Below are 15,016 nucleotides of genomic sequence, written 5' to 3' on the forward strand. Positions count from 1 at the left end.
CGGCTGCAGTAAAAATGTCCTCTGCAATATACACTCAATTGGAATGCTGTCGGTTAACTTATTTAACAATGTTATTTTATTGAGAAAAAAACTTTTTAATTTCTTTACATTTTGCTGTTACCTGCGGTAACACCAGTTACATGCACGCCACGCCTCTGGTCTTGTGAATTATTTTAAGAAACAAAAGTATAATATGTAGAGGTGAGCTGATATGCACACATGACATTAAGGCATATGGGGTGATGTGGAGGTAGAACTTGATCTCGGCCATAATTGGGATGATGTGATCAGCATCATGCCTGACCACCTTTACCCCTCAGGGTTGGCCCTAGGTACAACATTGATTTGAGACTGGGTGAGCCCCAGAGCTGCTTTATGCAGGGACAAGGTTGGAAAAATTCTGACATCACTCAACCTGGGAATTGAACCCATGTTTCCCACATGGCAGTCAGATGCTCTGCCAACTGAGCCACCGTGATTGGACTGGCATCTTGGTCTTTCCAGTCTCTAATTAAACTGGAAAATTCAAAGTTTGTTTTATTTCGCACCAATATTGTATTAAAAAATGTATTTAGTTTGTGATTACGCCAGGTATTTTAACATTCTGATGTAATTCTTGAATATTTAGAAGCAAAACTCTGGTAACTTAATGCTTATAAAAGCAAGCAATATTTTGAACATTACAATTTTCAAGCATCAGTATCAGTGCGAATCGGAGTGTGTATCGGTTCAAAGTGATGATATCATTTAGGGATGGGCCGATACCGATACGATATAAAATTAGAAATGGTCCTTGAAGAACCTGAAAGGTTCATTGACCTCCTTAATATATGTGTGCTTCAAGGCGACTGCAGTGCAAAAGGAGTTGCATATTTAGACATTTACTTTTTTTTAGAAAGTAGGGCATGGAGATTATCCATAAAAATTACAACAAAATGGCAGAATTTTGCACTAAATTATCATATATTTATTGATATATCGGATCGGTAAAATAATCGGTAATTTTACCAATATCGGCCGATACCGATAGAGTACCGATTAATCGGTCCCATCCCTAATATCATTACAATACCAACTTCCACGTCTCATTAGTAATCAATCATTGCAGCACATATCTTTGACAATGTAAGACTGAAACAATGGCTCAAACAAGACTCAATTTTCAAAAAGTTTTATATTTTCTTGCAAATGAGGCAATGAAGAACCAAACATGAATTCTAATATATAAAATGTACATCTATATTATTCAACCTTAAAAGACAAATACAGACTCCTTAAGAGCTTACATAAAAAAAATTCAAAACCAACAAACAATTCCTGTTTTATAAGTAGGTTTACTGCCTAGTAACACATACACAATTTCTGGTGAAAGTTCGTCTTTATTAAAAGGTGTACTGAGTATGGCCCACCCTAATTCCCTACACAAGCACCATTCTTCACTGGTATTACATTATCTTTCAGTCTTCAATTTTTGCTCTCTCGGTAAATGAATTACCAAAATGTATGTCACATAAGTCTTGATGGTTAAATTAAAGAATTATCACAATCAGTATTAAATTATTTTATGTACAAGAACACTGGGGGGAAAAAATATTATGCTGCTACCACTCTTCAAAATTGTTTGAAAAGCTTTTTTTTTATGTTGTTGCACGTTCTTTGCAGCTGCACGTCTATACTTATGCACACACACACACTTGTCACAAAAGTTCAGACTAGAGAGAATGGTGACTGGCAAGACTCGCTTAGAATGCCTTTTTGTTTCGCTGCGGGAGAATTGAGTCCTTGGCGTAATTGAAGAACGAAAGTAGTCCGTACTTCTTTCCCTTTCTTGAGAAGTAATTAGTAACCACATCATTGTCATCTGAAAAATAGTTCCAATTAAAAAAACATGTTCAAGTGCAATCACATAAAAAACTATAATAATTAGGTTTAGGGTTTTTACGATTGAAAATTTATATAAATATGTCGAAAGGACCACCAGGGGTCGCCTCAACACAGAATAACAACAATCACTGCAGTGGAAAAAAAACATGGCAATTCTTAAGGGGACGAGGAACAGTTTCCACGTCCAGCAATTTGTGAGAGGCCTGTGTGCTGGATGGTTGTAGGAGGGGGAGAAAACTTAGCATTGTGCTTATGGGAGTATTGTTCTCTTGAGAATATCAAACTTCAGATGGTGTAGAAAAACACATCAGTGGGAACAGGACAGGTAGAAAAAGTTGAAACTTCCATTTGATTAGACATAACTAGAAAAATTGAAATTGTTTGTCCATAAGGAATACACAGGAGCCTATAAACAATTATTCATCATATTTCTTGCAGATCATGTCTAGCTTAATAATCAACTTAAAAAAACACTTCCACTTGCAACATGGGCAGAAATTCGTACTCTCTTGTCCTATTTTTTTTTTCACTTGCAATACCCATTCTCACGATATATTGAAATAAATGCATGCCAGGTGTGAAACTGACACTCTTTGCCTTAAACAGCAACTGAATGATGCTGAAAGCTAACATACTTATTTTTTAAAAAACATTAAATTCATTCAGATGACTAATTATGCATCCACACCCTGTACAAAAACTACCGAGATTACTATTTACAGAATATACTCCTTCATGCAACTTACCAAGAAGTGGCCTTGCTTCAGCTAATGTTGGTAAAACATTTTCATTGGCTGACAGAGAGATAAATAATGCAAATGGAACCATCCATAAACACAGTGTAAAATATGCTATTACCTGAAAGATAAAACAAAGATTTATTATGTTAAGTATGGAAGACAATGTTGTACACTGAAGTGTGGCATTAGGTATGATCTGTTTTCGAATTGACACTAAATAGGGGTGAACAATATCAATATAGATTTCACCACTATCAAAAATGTCCATGTTTGAGTCCTGGGTGAGTGTCCCTTCATTTTCATCATTGTGATTAGCATAAAAAAACAGAACTGCGACAAAGAAAATGCAAATACGAACAAAAAAATTGGTTAAAGATTTGTAAATGTGACATAAAACAAATTTCTTTTATAAATACAATTTATAATTCATTGCATAAAATATTGCAGATTGTGATATCAAAATCTGTCTATTTTGTTTCTTTACCAGTGTTTTCTTATCAGACACAACACGTCGAAGGTTTTGGTACTTAACTTGAGTGCCAGAACTTCCAAAACTATTATGTGCAGTAAAGAAAACATTAGCCTTTTCATGCTGTAAATTCTCTCTGGACAGGAATGAGCAGTAATGTAAAAAATAAAACTTGATTGATTGTGCCATGTGCCTCCACTGGGTAATGAACCTGGGATCCAGTGGCATGGCGTGATTTTTTCAAAAGTGTTACCAGCTATCAGTACGACAATTATGCCAGCTAGATGTTGTCACCCTCCCCCGTAAAGAAAACATGTCTTTGAGCTAGATATTTGTTCATACCGTTCTTGTTTTGCAATCAGCACAGTGATTTAGCCACAAACACTCCTAGAAAGAACTATCACTCATGAGACAGTTACCACGAAAATAGTGATAGACCAATGAATAGTGGTAGACCCTTGGCAATTCTTCATCTGTCTCCGTTTCTTTGCAATGAGCTGCGAAGGGGAAGAAGAAGATACACACTTTTCTCGGGTCAGTTTGACGTTTGTGTGGTGAGCACTGAGCAGACGACAGAACTCCGCTCCTTTGTGGAAATGAGCCCAGCTGTACGTACTACTGTTGCCAACTTAGTATTTTGGAGCAATGTTTGTCCAAATCACGAATCACACCAAGGAACTATTTTCATCTATTACCTAACTGGTCTCAGTTGTAGTTCAATCCAGCCTTGGCTCTGCAATCTACCTCTAGTTGCTTCACAGAAATGGTATTCCTATTTTAGGTCGGATTTAGCTCTTTTCTGCCAATCCGATTTGACAACACTGGCTGATCAGGTAGGTCTGAACGGCAACAGGGCCCCTTAACAGGCATATGAATAACACCATAGCACACTATGCCCCAAAATCCTTCCCTGCTCTTTCTTTGCATTGGCACCCTCTTCTCCCTTGTTGCCTCTTCAGGGTAGCGGAACGGCCTCCCTCTTCGCTTGTCAACTGCAGAAAAAATGTCCTAGGCAATATCTACTGGACAACAACAGTGTTCATTAATGTATTTAACAATGTTGTTATTTTATTGAAACAACTTTTTAATTCTTTACATTTTGCTGTTACCGCATGCCTTTGCTGGGACCCCTTTATTACAAGGCGATGACGTTACCAGTATGCCATTGAGGAGATTACATCAAAATATTAAAATACAAGTTATGTGATCACAAAATCGATCTTTTCATGCAAAACTGGTGTAAAATCGAAATAAACTTTGAAATTTGTATAATTCCCAGGATACACCGGCGTTGGCTTAGCTCTAGAAAATAATTTCTTGTAAGAGTAGATTTTCTTCCTATTCAGGGAAAGACTATTCTCTTGTATATGTTTTCATTCTTCCTCCCAAGAACAATGGTGATCTTCATGGTGCAGTGGTTAGCACAGTATGCTACAATGTCGGGGGTTACAGGTTCGAATCCCATCCTGGGCATATGTTGTAAAAGTCCTTTCATTAATTTAATTTCATCACTCATCCTCATCTTTGTGATTAGCGAAAAGTGGCTGAAAAGCAAAGTAAAATAGACATAACTCAATCCCAAGAAGCACTTTTAAAAGATGGAAGTGGAAAACGTTAAAATTTTATCCAAATATATTCATCTGGCAGTTTAATTGCATTTGTATGAATGTGGGACCCGAAATTTTATTTCATGCAAAAGTCCTTGTCCAATGTTTCTTGTATATGTAAAAAGCCTATGCTTTAAAATTAAAATTGCTTCTGGGGGGAAATAATACAAAACTCAAGTCTCGCATGGTCCTGGTCCCAGAATCGATACCAGGTGGAGGCACATAGTGGTTAGGATCCCACTTTAAACTGTAGATCCAGTCCTGATTAGCCTTAGGGCACATAAAGTGGTCTTAAAACACAAACACAATCAACCAAAATGAACCAATTGGTGCAACAGAAAACACAACTTTAAAAATGCTTCACTATTTTATAGGTTTCAGGGCTTGATGAAAAGGACTACATTTGAAGGTTTTTAAATGATGAGGCAACAGTTTCTTTCAAGTTCTTTTTGTGACCCATTAATGTGTTTGAATAAAATAAAAATACTTAGTAATTGGATACAAAGCCTTGAATACCTTACCTCGGTAAAAGGATAGTAGACAGAAGAAAAATACTCAAATGCCAGATAGTGATTCACAACCAACATAACTGAAATGAAAGAATAAAATATAAGTGAACTTTCAATTAATATGCTACATAATAGCTTCATATTTATTGTCCAATAAATCTACTAAATAACAAATTACTTGTATTTAGACTTTGAATAAAATCAACACAAATGCACAAAAGCTGTGTACATGCACTATATGCATAGTCATTGTGCGGAGGTGTCATCTGGTATATTATGCTGGAGCGTCTCCTCCAGGATTGGAAATAATCAGGGGTAGAAAAATACAGGGTGCCTGCCTAAAGTGCACGTCAAATCTCCTGCATATGGCGATAGCCAATAGCAGCGCACTGCAGCGGTGCCATGTCGAAATTTCAAACGGAAAAGAGACACCGTGGTTGAGCGAAACGCCTTGTCACGGAACTAGGCAACGCCGCACGTCTGTGATTCGCTGCTGCTGTTCAGCCGTTCAAGGCCATATGCAGGAGATTTGACGCGCACTCTAGTTACCAAATTTTCACCTGGCGATTAAATTTTTAACTTTGGTTCTAAAAAAAAATACTTTTTAATATGTCGAGTTGGCTTATGGAAATTTTCATTAAGTCTTTTTTTTAAAAATAACAAGAACATTGTGTGATTTCTTAATATTTCTGTGTCTGTATATCATTAAATCAAAATAATAAACATGCCATTATACATTTTTGCACTGTTGATAAAATCTGCAGCAATATGGTAGAGATGGCCATATATTAAACGCATTGCATAGCTATTATGATGTAGAGCTTTCTTTACGCAGGCCACTCCAGTGCAAGACTTAATTACTTTTAATCCAATCTTGTATTAATTAATAAATTATATGTTTTATTTATTTACGACTTTGTTTACATGGCGAAGTTAAGGCATTAATGCCTTCTCTTCCACTTAACCATTAATTATAATGTTTAATTTTTTTCTTTACAATTAAGGAGCGATTTTACATACCGGACCCTTCTCCAATTTCGTTCATATTTCGCATACTCACTAATTTAGGGCTCCTAATCACAAATCTGCAGTTAAAATTTGGCGCTCACTTGTTGAATTTGCAAAAGAAGGGGGTCCGTGATCGCAACCGACAATGCACGATTGCTCATTATTTTAACCATGTTTGCCTGACCTGATCGTGAATGGTTTGTGGGGCTATGAGTGAATGGTTTGCGGGGCACCGTAAAAAAATGTCAGTAAATAATGAGCAATCTTGCATTGTCACGGACCCCCCCTTTTTTGGAAATTCCACTCGTGAGCGCCAAATATTAACTTCGTGATTAGGAGCCCTAAATTAGTGAGTATGCGAAATATGGATGAAATTGGAGAAGGGTCCGGTATTGTAAAATCATAACACAATTAATTGTATTCAATTAAAAAATGAAAAAAATATAAATGAAAAATAAGTGATAATAGAAAAATAAGTAATAAAAGTACAATTAAAATTTCATTTCATCACATTTCAAAAGGATTACCTTTATTTTAGTTGAATTCATGGCTTTCTTAGCCTGTTATTTACAACAACAACAACAAAAAATGCTCGTGTGCAATGGACTGGCACCTGAATAATTTTTACTTTTGCCTACCCCTGATAATAAGATAGTTTACTAATAGTTTATAATAATTATTTGACTATTATTATTTTCAACTACACAATTTTATAGTGATAAGGCTGACCACCATTACAAAAAATTTTGGCATCAGCATGGTATATTAAAACAAATATAATGAAACAAAACAAAATTATGAAATACGTACCAACTCCTGTAATAAATGATGGAGATGTCAGGAAGAAAAATGGAAACGTTTGCAGTATGAACAGGTGTGCAACTTGGCTGATGAGGCCGCAAATGACTAATGACTTTGGCAAATCTTCAAACAGAAAGAATCCCACATACAAACCAAATGTTATCTGAAATAACAACAATATATATATTCATCACTAAACATTAGAACATTGCAACTTGAGGTAGCACTTCACATGACAATGTAATAACCAGAGGTGGGTAAGTCGGTCAAATAAATGCTCCACTTCTGAATTTACCAAGAAAACACAAAGTAATGAAAAATCATTATAGGTAAAGTACCAATAAAGTTATACTACATTACTCCCTATCTCTGATAATAACCAAGCAACTACTTAAACTGGATAAGCATGTGAAATCCTCCCAACCTTCATAGGAATTACAAAACACAGAAAGATTTAGCATAACTATTTCAGCAGAAGGAGGGTCTTACCGCAACCATCCACCAGATAATCTTCTTGGCTGCCACCGTATATTCCTCTACAAGCTCTGCAAGATAATAAAGGCCAGCAGCTGAAAAAGGAAATAGAACACACATTATTTACTATGTCTGAGGCACTTTGGTTCCTAGCTAATCATATTAATAGATGACTTGGTTTGGTAACACTTTACTATACCAGAGACGGATTTCTTCAAATTTGCAGGAGAAAGTACTTACACAAATCATTTTCTGTACCGTTGTTGATGTTCGGTAACGTAGTTTTGATCCATTTTAATGTGAATGCATGTGGTTTTCTACGAAAAATCTCTTTCCGACGCACTATTGCTGCTGCCGCCATTTGCTTTCTGCATGAGAGCACAATGTTCCATGTGTTTGATGACGTAAACACCGTAGTCAGTGTTTCAACCCACGCCGTCTTTTCTCTATTAGATGACGTGTCTTTGCCCGTATATGCTAAATTGAACGAAAGGAGTGCTAATGGAACCTAACCTAACCTAGTAGGCACACCTCGTCCCCATGATGGTTCGTGGGGCTATCGTGAATTTTTGGGCTAATGTCAATGGTTTAATAATTACTCTTTATGTCAAAAATTGAACTTTTTTCGTGAAGGGTTTTTTTTTTTTTTAAATTTAAGTATTTTTTGGTGAACAAGGTTGCAACACTGCATGCACACTCCAAATCGACAAAACACTGGCACAACGTGCGATGAACGGGTAAGCTATCGCCATATTGTGTGGAAATAAGGAAGAACAGTAAGTACTCCTTAATGTAAGAAATAGACATTATTTTCGTTAGAAATTCATTATTTCACCTAAATAAATGTTCCGCAATGCCAAATAGTACATTAGCAATGTAAAAAAGTGAAATAAATCATTGATAGGTGTCTCTGGTATAGTATAGTAGTACCCTTGGTTTTAACTTTAAATCAATGCAATACTATTACAGTATAGTTGGCATTTCATACAAATTAAAATGGAATATTTAGGCTACATATCATCAATTGCATCTAACAACTACTAGTCTTCATTGTTTTGACTGGCCAAAAGTGGCAGAAACTCAACACACAAAAGAGAATACAAAAGTACAAGATTGGAATGGGGTGGAAAATATTTGTGTAAGCCTCTGGAGGAAATTTCTAGTAAACATATAAACTGACACATATTGGCAGGTTTTTTCTTTTCTGTTTTAAAAATTTATTAAAATTTCGGTAACCACCAAACGTCTCTAATTCCCTTATTTTCGTATTTTTCACATTGATACTTACGTATTCTGCATTCCTAAGGGTTCTTCAAGTTCGCGTTTCGTTTTTTGCACGCAAATAATCTCAATTTTCGAAATATCGAGTATTTTTATTTTGTTCGCTTTCGCTTGCGTTACACGCGATATGGCGGAGAAATCTTGACTAGCGTAGTCCATGATCAGTGGTTATGTAGTGTTGCAACCTTCTTCATAGAAAAATACCTACTTTCGTGTTACTGATTTTGTATTTTTTTCCAGGTTCGAAAACTCCACGAACCATGCACGGATAGACCCACGAACCATTCATAAATAATAGCCCCACGAACCATGCATGGCAAGGTTAGGTTCTGTTAGGTTAGGAAACATAGTTCAATTTGTTTTTCAAAATAATTTTTTTTTTTCAGGTTCAAAAACCCCACGAACCATTCATAAATAGCCCCACAAACCATTCACGGATAGCCCCACGAACCATGCACGGAAAGGTTAGGTTAGGAAAGATAGTTAAATTTGTTTTTCAAAATTAGAAATTTTTCTCGGGTTCGAAAACCCCACGAACCATGCACGGACAGCCCCACGAACCATTCATAAATAGCCCCACAAACCATTCACGGATAGCCCCATGAACCATTTAATCTTGAAAACAGAAAAATTCCCCGCAAGTTGGAAAACGACGGAGATTTGTCCAATCACCAAAGCAGCAGATAAGACAGACATAAGTAACTACAGACCAATCGCGAAACTGTCAGCTCCAGCTAAACTCTTTGAGCAAATAATTTATAATCATATTTACTCTCATGTCAAACCTATCCTTTCTCCACACCAGCATGGATTTGTACAAAACCGTTCAACTGTGACTAATCTCGTCGAATTAACAAATTACGTTGCGTCAACTATTGACGATAAAGGACAGGTCGATGTAATATAAACGGACTTTTCAAAGGCCTTCGACACGGTACACCACGATACTTTAATTCAGAAACTAGCTTGCATCTGCCTCTCCCCGCAACTTATAAAACTACTTGCTTCATATTTACAGAATAGACGACAATATGTCATGCACCAAGGACTAAGGTCCTCCTATTACGTAGCCAGCTCCGGTGTCCCCCAAGGTTCGAACCTAGGCCCCCTGCTGTACTTGATTTTCATTAACGATTTACCAGATGCACTAAAAAACTCCGAAAAATTAATCTTTGCTGACGATGTCAAAATTTTCAAACAAATTAAAAGTGATCACGACTGTACGAAATTACAAGACGAACTTAACGAAGTACTTGATTGGTGCAAGAACAACAAGGTTAATCTCAATCTCAAGAAATGCAAAGTAGTGTCATTCACACGTAACAAACATCCCATCCAATATTCATATAACATTTCCGACATAGAAATCCTAAGAGAGAATACTGTAACTGATCTTGGAGTCACATTTGACAAAGTTTTAAATTTCCAGACACACACTGCGCGCATCCTCAGTGAAGCGCACAGGAACCTAGGATTTGTGATGAGAATGTGTAGCCAGTTTAAGAAAAAAGAAACCTTTTTGCTACTTTACTATACGTTTGTCAGATCAAAACTTGAATATGCCTCAGTCGTTTGGGACCCGTTATTTATAAAGGAAATCGAAAAAATAGAGAAACTCCAAAATAAATTCTTAAGGTATTTAGTATATAAATTAGATGGCATTTATCCAAAATTCACTTCGGGTGACATCTTACGCAACATGCTGAGTGTCCCGTCCCTTGAAAAAAGAAGACAGATGCACCAGTTAACATTCCTTTCGAAACTTGTCAATGGAAAAACAGAGTCCTCCGCACTTCTCGCAAAAGTAAACTTTTACGTTCCATGCTCAAAATTAAGACCCAGAAATGACCTCTTTAAAATTTCACGCGGTAGAACCAGGATGGCTGAAATGGATCCCATGAGGAGGATGTGCGCGTTATACAATATAGTCTCCAATAATACCCCTGACATTGATCTATTTAGACCTAAAAGCAAACTTATTATGTGAACCCTGTATATAATAGCATTGTAATCAAATATGTTGTATACTTTATGATATACCACCCTTGTATTATATATTGTTGTTATGTAATGATTATTCTGTTCCGTCTTATACGTAGTTATTCTCTACTTGTCTTTGTTGTTTTCTCTTACCAATTTTTAATTACTTGTTTTGTCAATATGTATGTAAACTGAACTCAGTTAACCTCAAAGCACTGTAAATGGGCATTTGCCTGTAGTGTTTAATAAATAATAATAATAATAATAATAAATAATAATAATAAATATCCCCACGAACCATTGACGGATAGCCCCACAAACCATTCATAAATAGCCCCACGAACCATTCATAAATAGCCTTAGAGATACTGGGCAAAAGGGGGGTTATAATCCCCATCAACCTCACATTGAGCACGCCACTGATCCTGTGCACGTCATGTTGTCGCAAGTTCATAATCAGAAATGATGAACAGTAACTCACGTTTATTTACGTTCTAGAACTGTTACACAGTTACAAAACCGCATATTTGGAAACACTGACCGGTTGTTACGGCATGAAACGCTCACAAATATTTGGTTCACGTAGTAGACGGACATCAAGGGAACAGCTTTCGTGCATCGGAGTGACATTAATGTCGAAAATTACATGATTTATCGGCAAAAGAATTTCAAGGAGGTGAAAACAAACTTCCAAGACCTTCCTAAAGTATAAATAAATCCATTTCGGTAACATTATCGTATGAGGGAAACGGATTCCTTCAAATTTACAGGAGAAAGTACTTACAGAAATAATTTTCTTTAGCGTTGTGGAAGTTCCTGAATGTAGATTTGATCCATTTTAATGTGAATGCGTGTTGTTTTCTGCGAAAATCTCTGTCCGACACGCTGTTTCTGCTCCCACCATTGGGTTTCTGCACGAGAGTGCAATGTTCCATGTGTTAAGATGATGCAACCCCGTAGCCAGTGTTTCAGCCTCGCCGTGTTTTCACTAGAACATGACGTGTCGAGTATTTTTAATTATTTTTTTTTAAATATGCTTGCCTAACCTAACTTAACCTAACCTTACGGAAAATAGTTTTTGGGGCTAACATCAATGGTTTGTGGGGCTAACGTCAATGGTTTGTGAGGCTAACATCAATGGTTTGCAACGTATTAGCATAATTTCAAATCCGGGCACGAAAGTAGATATTTTCCGGTGAAAATACTGCATAAATCGACAAAACACTCTCAGAACGCCCCCTAAACCAGTACGCTATCACGGCCATAATGTGTTACAGATTCGAAACAACAAGAAACATTAAGTACTCGTAAATCTAAGAAATAGACATTGATATGCATTATTTCACTTTAGGAAATGTTCCACATTCGAAAATAACACGTTAGCAATGTAAAGAAGTCCAAAATATATGATTCGTAGGTGTTTCCCTCATACGATAATAGTACCCCCATTTCGGTAAGTACTTTCTCCTGTACAATTGAAGAAATACGTTTTGGGGATACGGAAATTTTATTAAAATTTCGGTAACCACCAAACGTCTCTAATTCCCTTATTTTCGTATTTTTAACATTGATACTTACATATTCTGCATTCGTAAGGATTCTTCTATTTCGCGTTTCGTTTTTTGCAGGCAAATAATCTCAATTTTCGAAATATGGAGTATTTTTATTTTCTTCGCTTTTGCTTGCGTTACACGCGATATGGCGGAGAAATCTTGACTAGCGTAGTCCATGATCAGTGGTTATGCAGTGTTGCGACCTTCTTCATAGCAAAATATCTAGGTACTAGTATGGAGAATACGTAAGTATGAATGTGAAAAATACGAAAATAAGGGAATTAGAGACGTTTGGTGGTTACTGAAATTTTAATGATATGGATAACAACATAGGCCTTTAGCCTAAAAATAAACTTCAGTCCGCTGACGTCAGAACGCAAGGTAGCAAGAGTGTTGTGCGATAAGTGATTGAAATAAAACAAAGCAACTGAAACCATTGGCACGTGGATAGGTTAGTAGGGCCACGCAAAGGTTTCAATAGTGAAAAAGATAGCCCCACGAACCATTGGCGCTAGCCCCACGAACCATTGGCGCGTGGATAGGTTAGTAGGGCCACGCAAAGGTTTCAATAGTGAAAAAGATAGCCCCACGAACCATTGGCGCGTGGATAGGTTAGTAGGGCCACGCAAAGGTTTCAATAGTTAAAAATATAGCCCCACGAACCATTGGCGCTAGCCCCACAAACCACTGGCACGTGGATAGGTTAGTAGGGCCACGCAAAGGTTTCAATAGTGAAAAAGATAGCCCCACGAACCATTGGCGCGTGGATAGGTTAGTAGGGCCACGCAAAGGTTTCAATAGTTAAAAATTGGTTTCGAAAAAAATATTCATAGCCCCACACACCATTCTCGGATAGCCCCACGAACCATTGGCGCTAGTCCCACGAACGATTCACGGATAGCCCCACGAACCATTCAGGGATAGTCCCACAAACCATTCATAAATAGCCCCACAAACCATTCACGGATAGCCCCACGAACCATTCACGGATAGCCCCATGAACCATTCATATATAGCCCCACGAACCATTCACGGATAGCCCCACGAACCATACATAAATAGCCCACGAACCATTCATAAATAGCCTTAGAGATACTGGGCGAAATGGGGGGTTATAGCCCCCATCAACCTCACATTGAGCACGCCACTGATCCTGTGCACGTCATGTTGTCGCAAGTTCGTAATCAGAAATGATGAACAGTAACTCACGTTTATTTACGTTCTAGAACTGTTACACAGTTACAAAACCGCGTATTTGGAAACACTGACCGGTTGTTAATACGTAGTAGACGGACATCAAGGGAACAGCTTTCGTGCATTGGAGTGACATTAATGTCGAAAATTACATGATTTACCGGCAAAAAAATTTCAAGGAGGTGAAAACAAACTTCCAAGACCTTCCTAAAGTATAAATAAACCCATTTCGGTAAGTACTTTCTCCTGTAAAATTGAAGAAATACGTTTTGGGGATACGAAAATTTTACCGAAATTTTACCAAAAAAATTACGTACACACGTAGGAAAGAAAACATGATGAAAATTACACTTCATTGAACTTGACAAGCTGAAGTAACTTTTGGAAGGAGAAGGCATCGACAATTTGAGGGTTTTTGAATTGTTATTTAGAGTAGTTTTCTGCCACTTCTGGCTAATCGCGACGATGAGGATGAATTGACGAAGGGACGCTCACAAAGTACACCCATGCCCAGGCCGGGGTTCGAACCTGGGGCCCGATAATTAGTCTAGATCCCCTAGTGATTTCGCATACATTGCCGGGGGAAGGGGAAGATACTTTTTTTGTTTTTATTTACCACCTTAATAAAAATACACTTCTTTTCTTCTCATGTCTTACCTATTGCAATAGTTATAAAACATACTTGCACCAGCATCGCAACCCAACTTAAAAAATAAAGGAACCACATTTTTCTTTCACTTATTTGTCTAATAAATATATCACTGTTCTTTGTTACATAAGTGAGAACACAGATTTTCTTCGAGGTGTTGGTTGCTATCTATTCCGCGTCACATCTTGCCTAGTTGTTATGATTTCTTACTTATCATACACACATCATACATCAACCATGGCGATTCACAGGCTAATGTTCAAAGAACAAGGTACAAAACTGCAGTCAAGCTAGTTTTATGAGCAATTCTACATAATAAGCAAGACAAAACTGAAATATATGCATTACATTGTTTGAGAATCTATCTAATCTAAAAATGAGATAAGTATAAATAAAAACAGATCCACTTAATCCATGACAGGGACTACAATATATCGCGCTCCAGAACATAACCTTGAGTTTGACCACCCCTCCTTTGCGAGCGATTTCAATATGTTTACAGCACCACCCTCTAGTGGCAGTTGTGTGAACTTACCAGATTCCGAGGTGTGTGTTTTGAATGTACGTACTTGTTAGTGTGCTGATTGGAATGCTGCTTTAAATGCATAATTCAGGAAAATTATGTATTGAATATCCAAGACGTAAGTATTTACATTCTTTTCATAGTTATTTCAGTTTTTGTGAGTTTGTTACTGTGCTCTATGATTAACATTTGTTCCACACTAAGTTACGTGTGTGAGAGTGAGTTACTCGTGTAGGTATATTTGACATGCAACGTACTGTTTTGCCACGTCCCTCGCGTAAACACCTACCAGCTTAGCACAGGGGAGAGACAATGAGATACCTCTGGGCACAGATCAGGGTTAC

The 15,016-nt window shown here is 37.2% G+C and overlaps 2 protein-coding genes across 2 annotated transcripts in view; one reads left to right on the forward strand and one right to left on the reverse strand.

Annotated features, from left to right (window-relative positions):
• Positions 1-1,155: 1,155 nt before the first annotated feature.
• On the reverse strand, positions 1,156-14,389 carry LOC146003922 (protein TEX261). The gene is made up of 6 exons (XM_083142423.1): positions 14,158-14,389; positions 7,508-7,587; positions 7,028-7,181; positions 5,222-5,289; positions 2,631-2,742; positions 1,156-1,861 (listed from the first exon to the last, which is right to left on the reverse strand). Exons 1-6 carry the CDS (start codon positions 14,225-14,227, stop codon positions 1,743-1,745), a joined length of 603 nt encoding a protein of 200 aa, XP_082998549.1. The 5' UTR covers positions 14,228-14,389; the 3' UTR covers positions 1,156-1,742.
• Positions 14,390-14,664: 275 nt separating this feature from the next.
• LOC146003960 (facilitated trehalose transporter Tret1-like) overlaps positions 14,665-15,016 on the forward strand; it is a 105,636-nt gene continuing 105,284 nt past the window's right edge. Inside the window, exon 1 of the mRNA XM_083142483.1 lies at positions 14,665-14,790. The gene's annotated coding sequence lies outside the window, so the exon portion shown is untranslated. The remainder of the gene's footprint in view (positions 14,791-15,016) is intronic.

Source organism: Lepisma saccharinum, chromosome 21, assembly GCF_977018435.1.
Source record: "Lepisma saccharinum chromosome 21, izLepSacc3.1, whole genome shotgun sequence".
In the NCBI taxonomy this organism is placed as follows: Eukaryota; Metazoa; Arthropoda; class Insecta; order Zygentoma; family Lepismatidae; genus Lepisma; species Lepisma saccharinum.

Excerpts from the sequence above, each read along its gene's own strand:
- LOC146003922 (XM_083142423.1), bottom strand. The coding sequence starts at position 14,227 with ATGTGGTTCCTTTATTTTTTAAGTTGGGTTGCGATGCTGGTGCAAGTA. Across the intron at positions 7,182-7,507 it reads TTATCTGGTGGATGGTTGCG|ATAACATTTGGTTTGTATGT; the intron begins GTAAGACCCTCC and ends TTGTTATTTCAG. Across the intron at positions 2,743-5,221 it reads TCTACTATCCTTTTACCGAG|GTAATAGCATATTTTACACT; the intron begins GTAAGGTATTCA and ends TTTATCTTTCAG.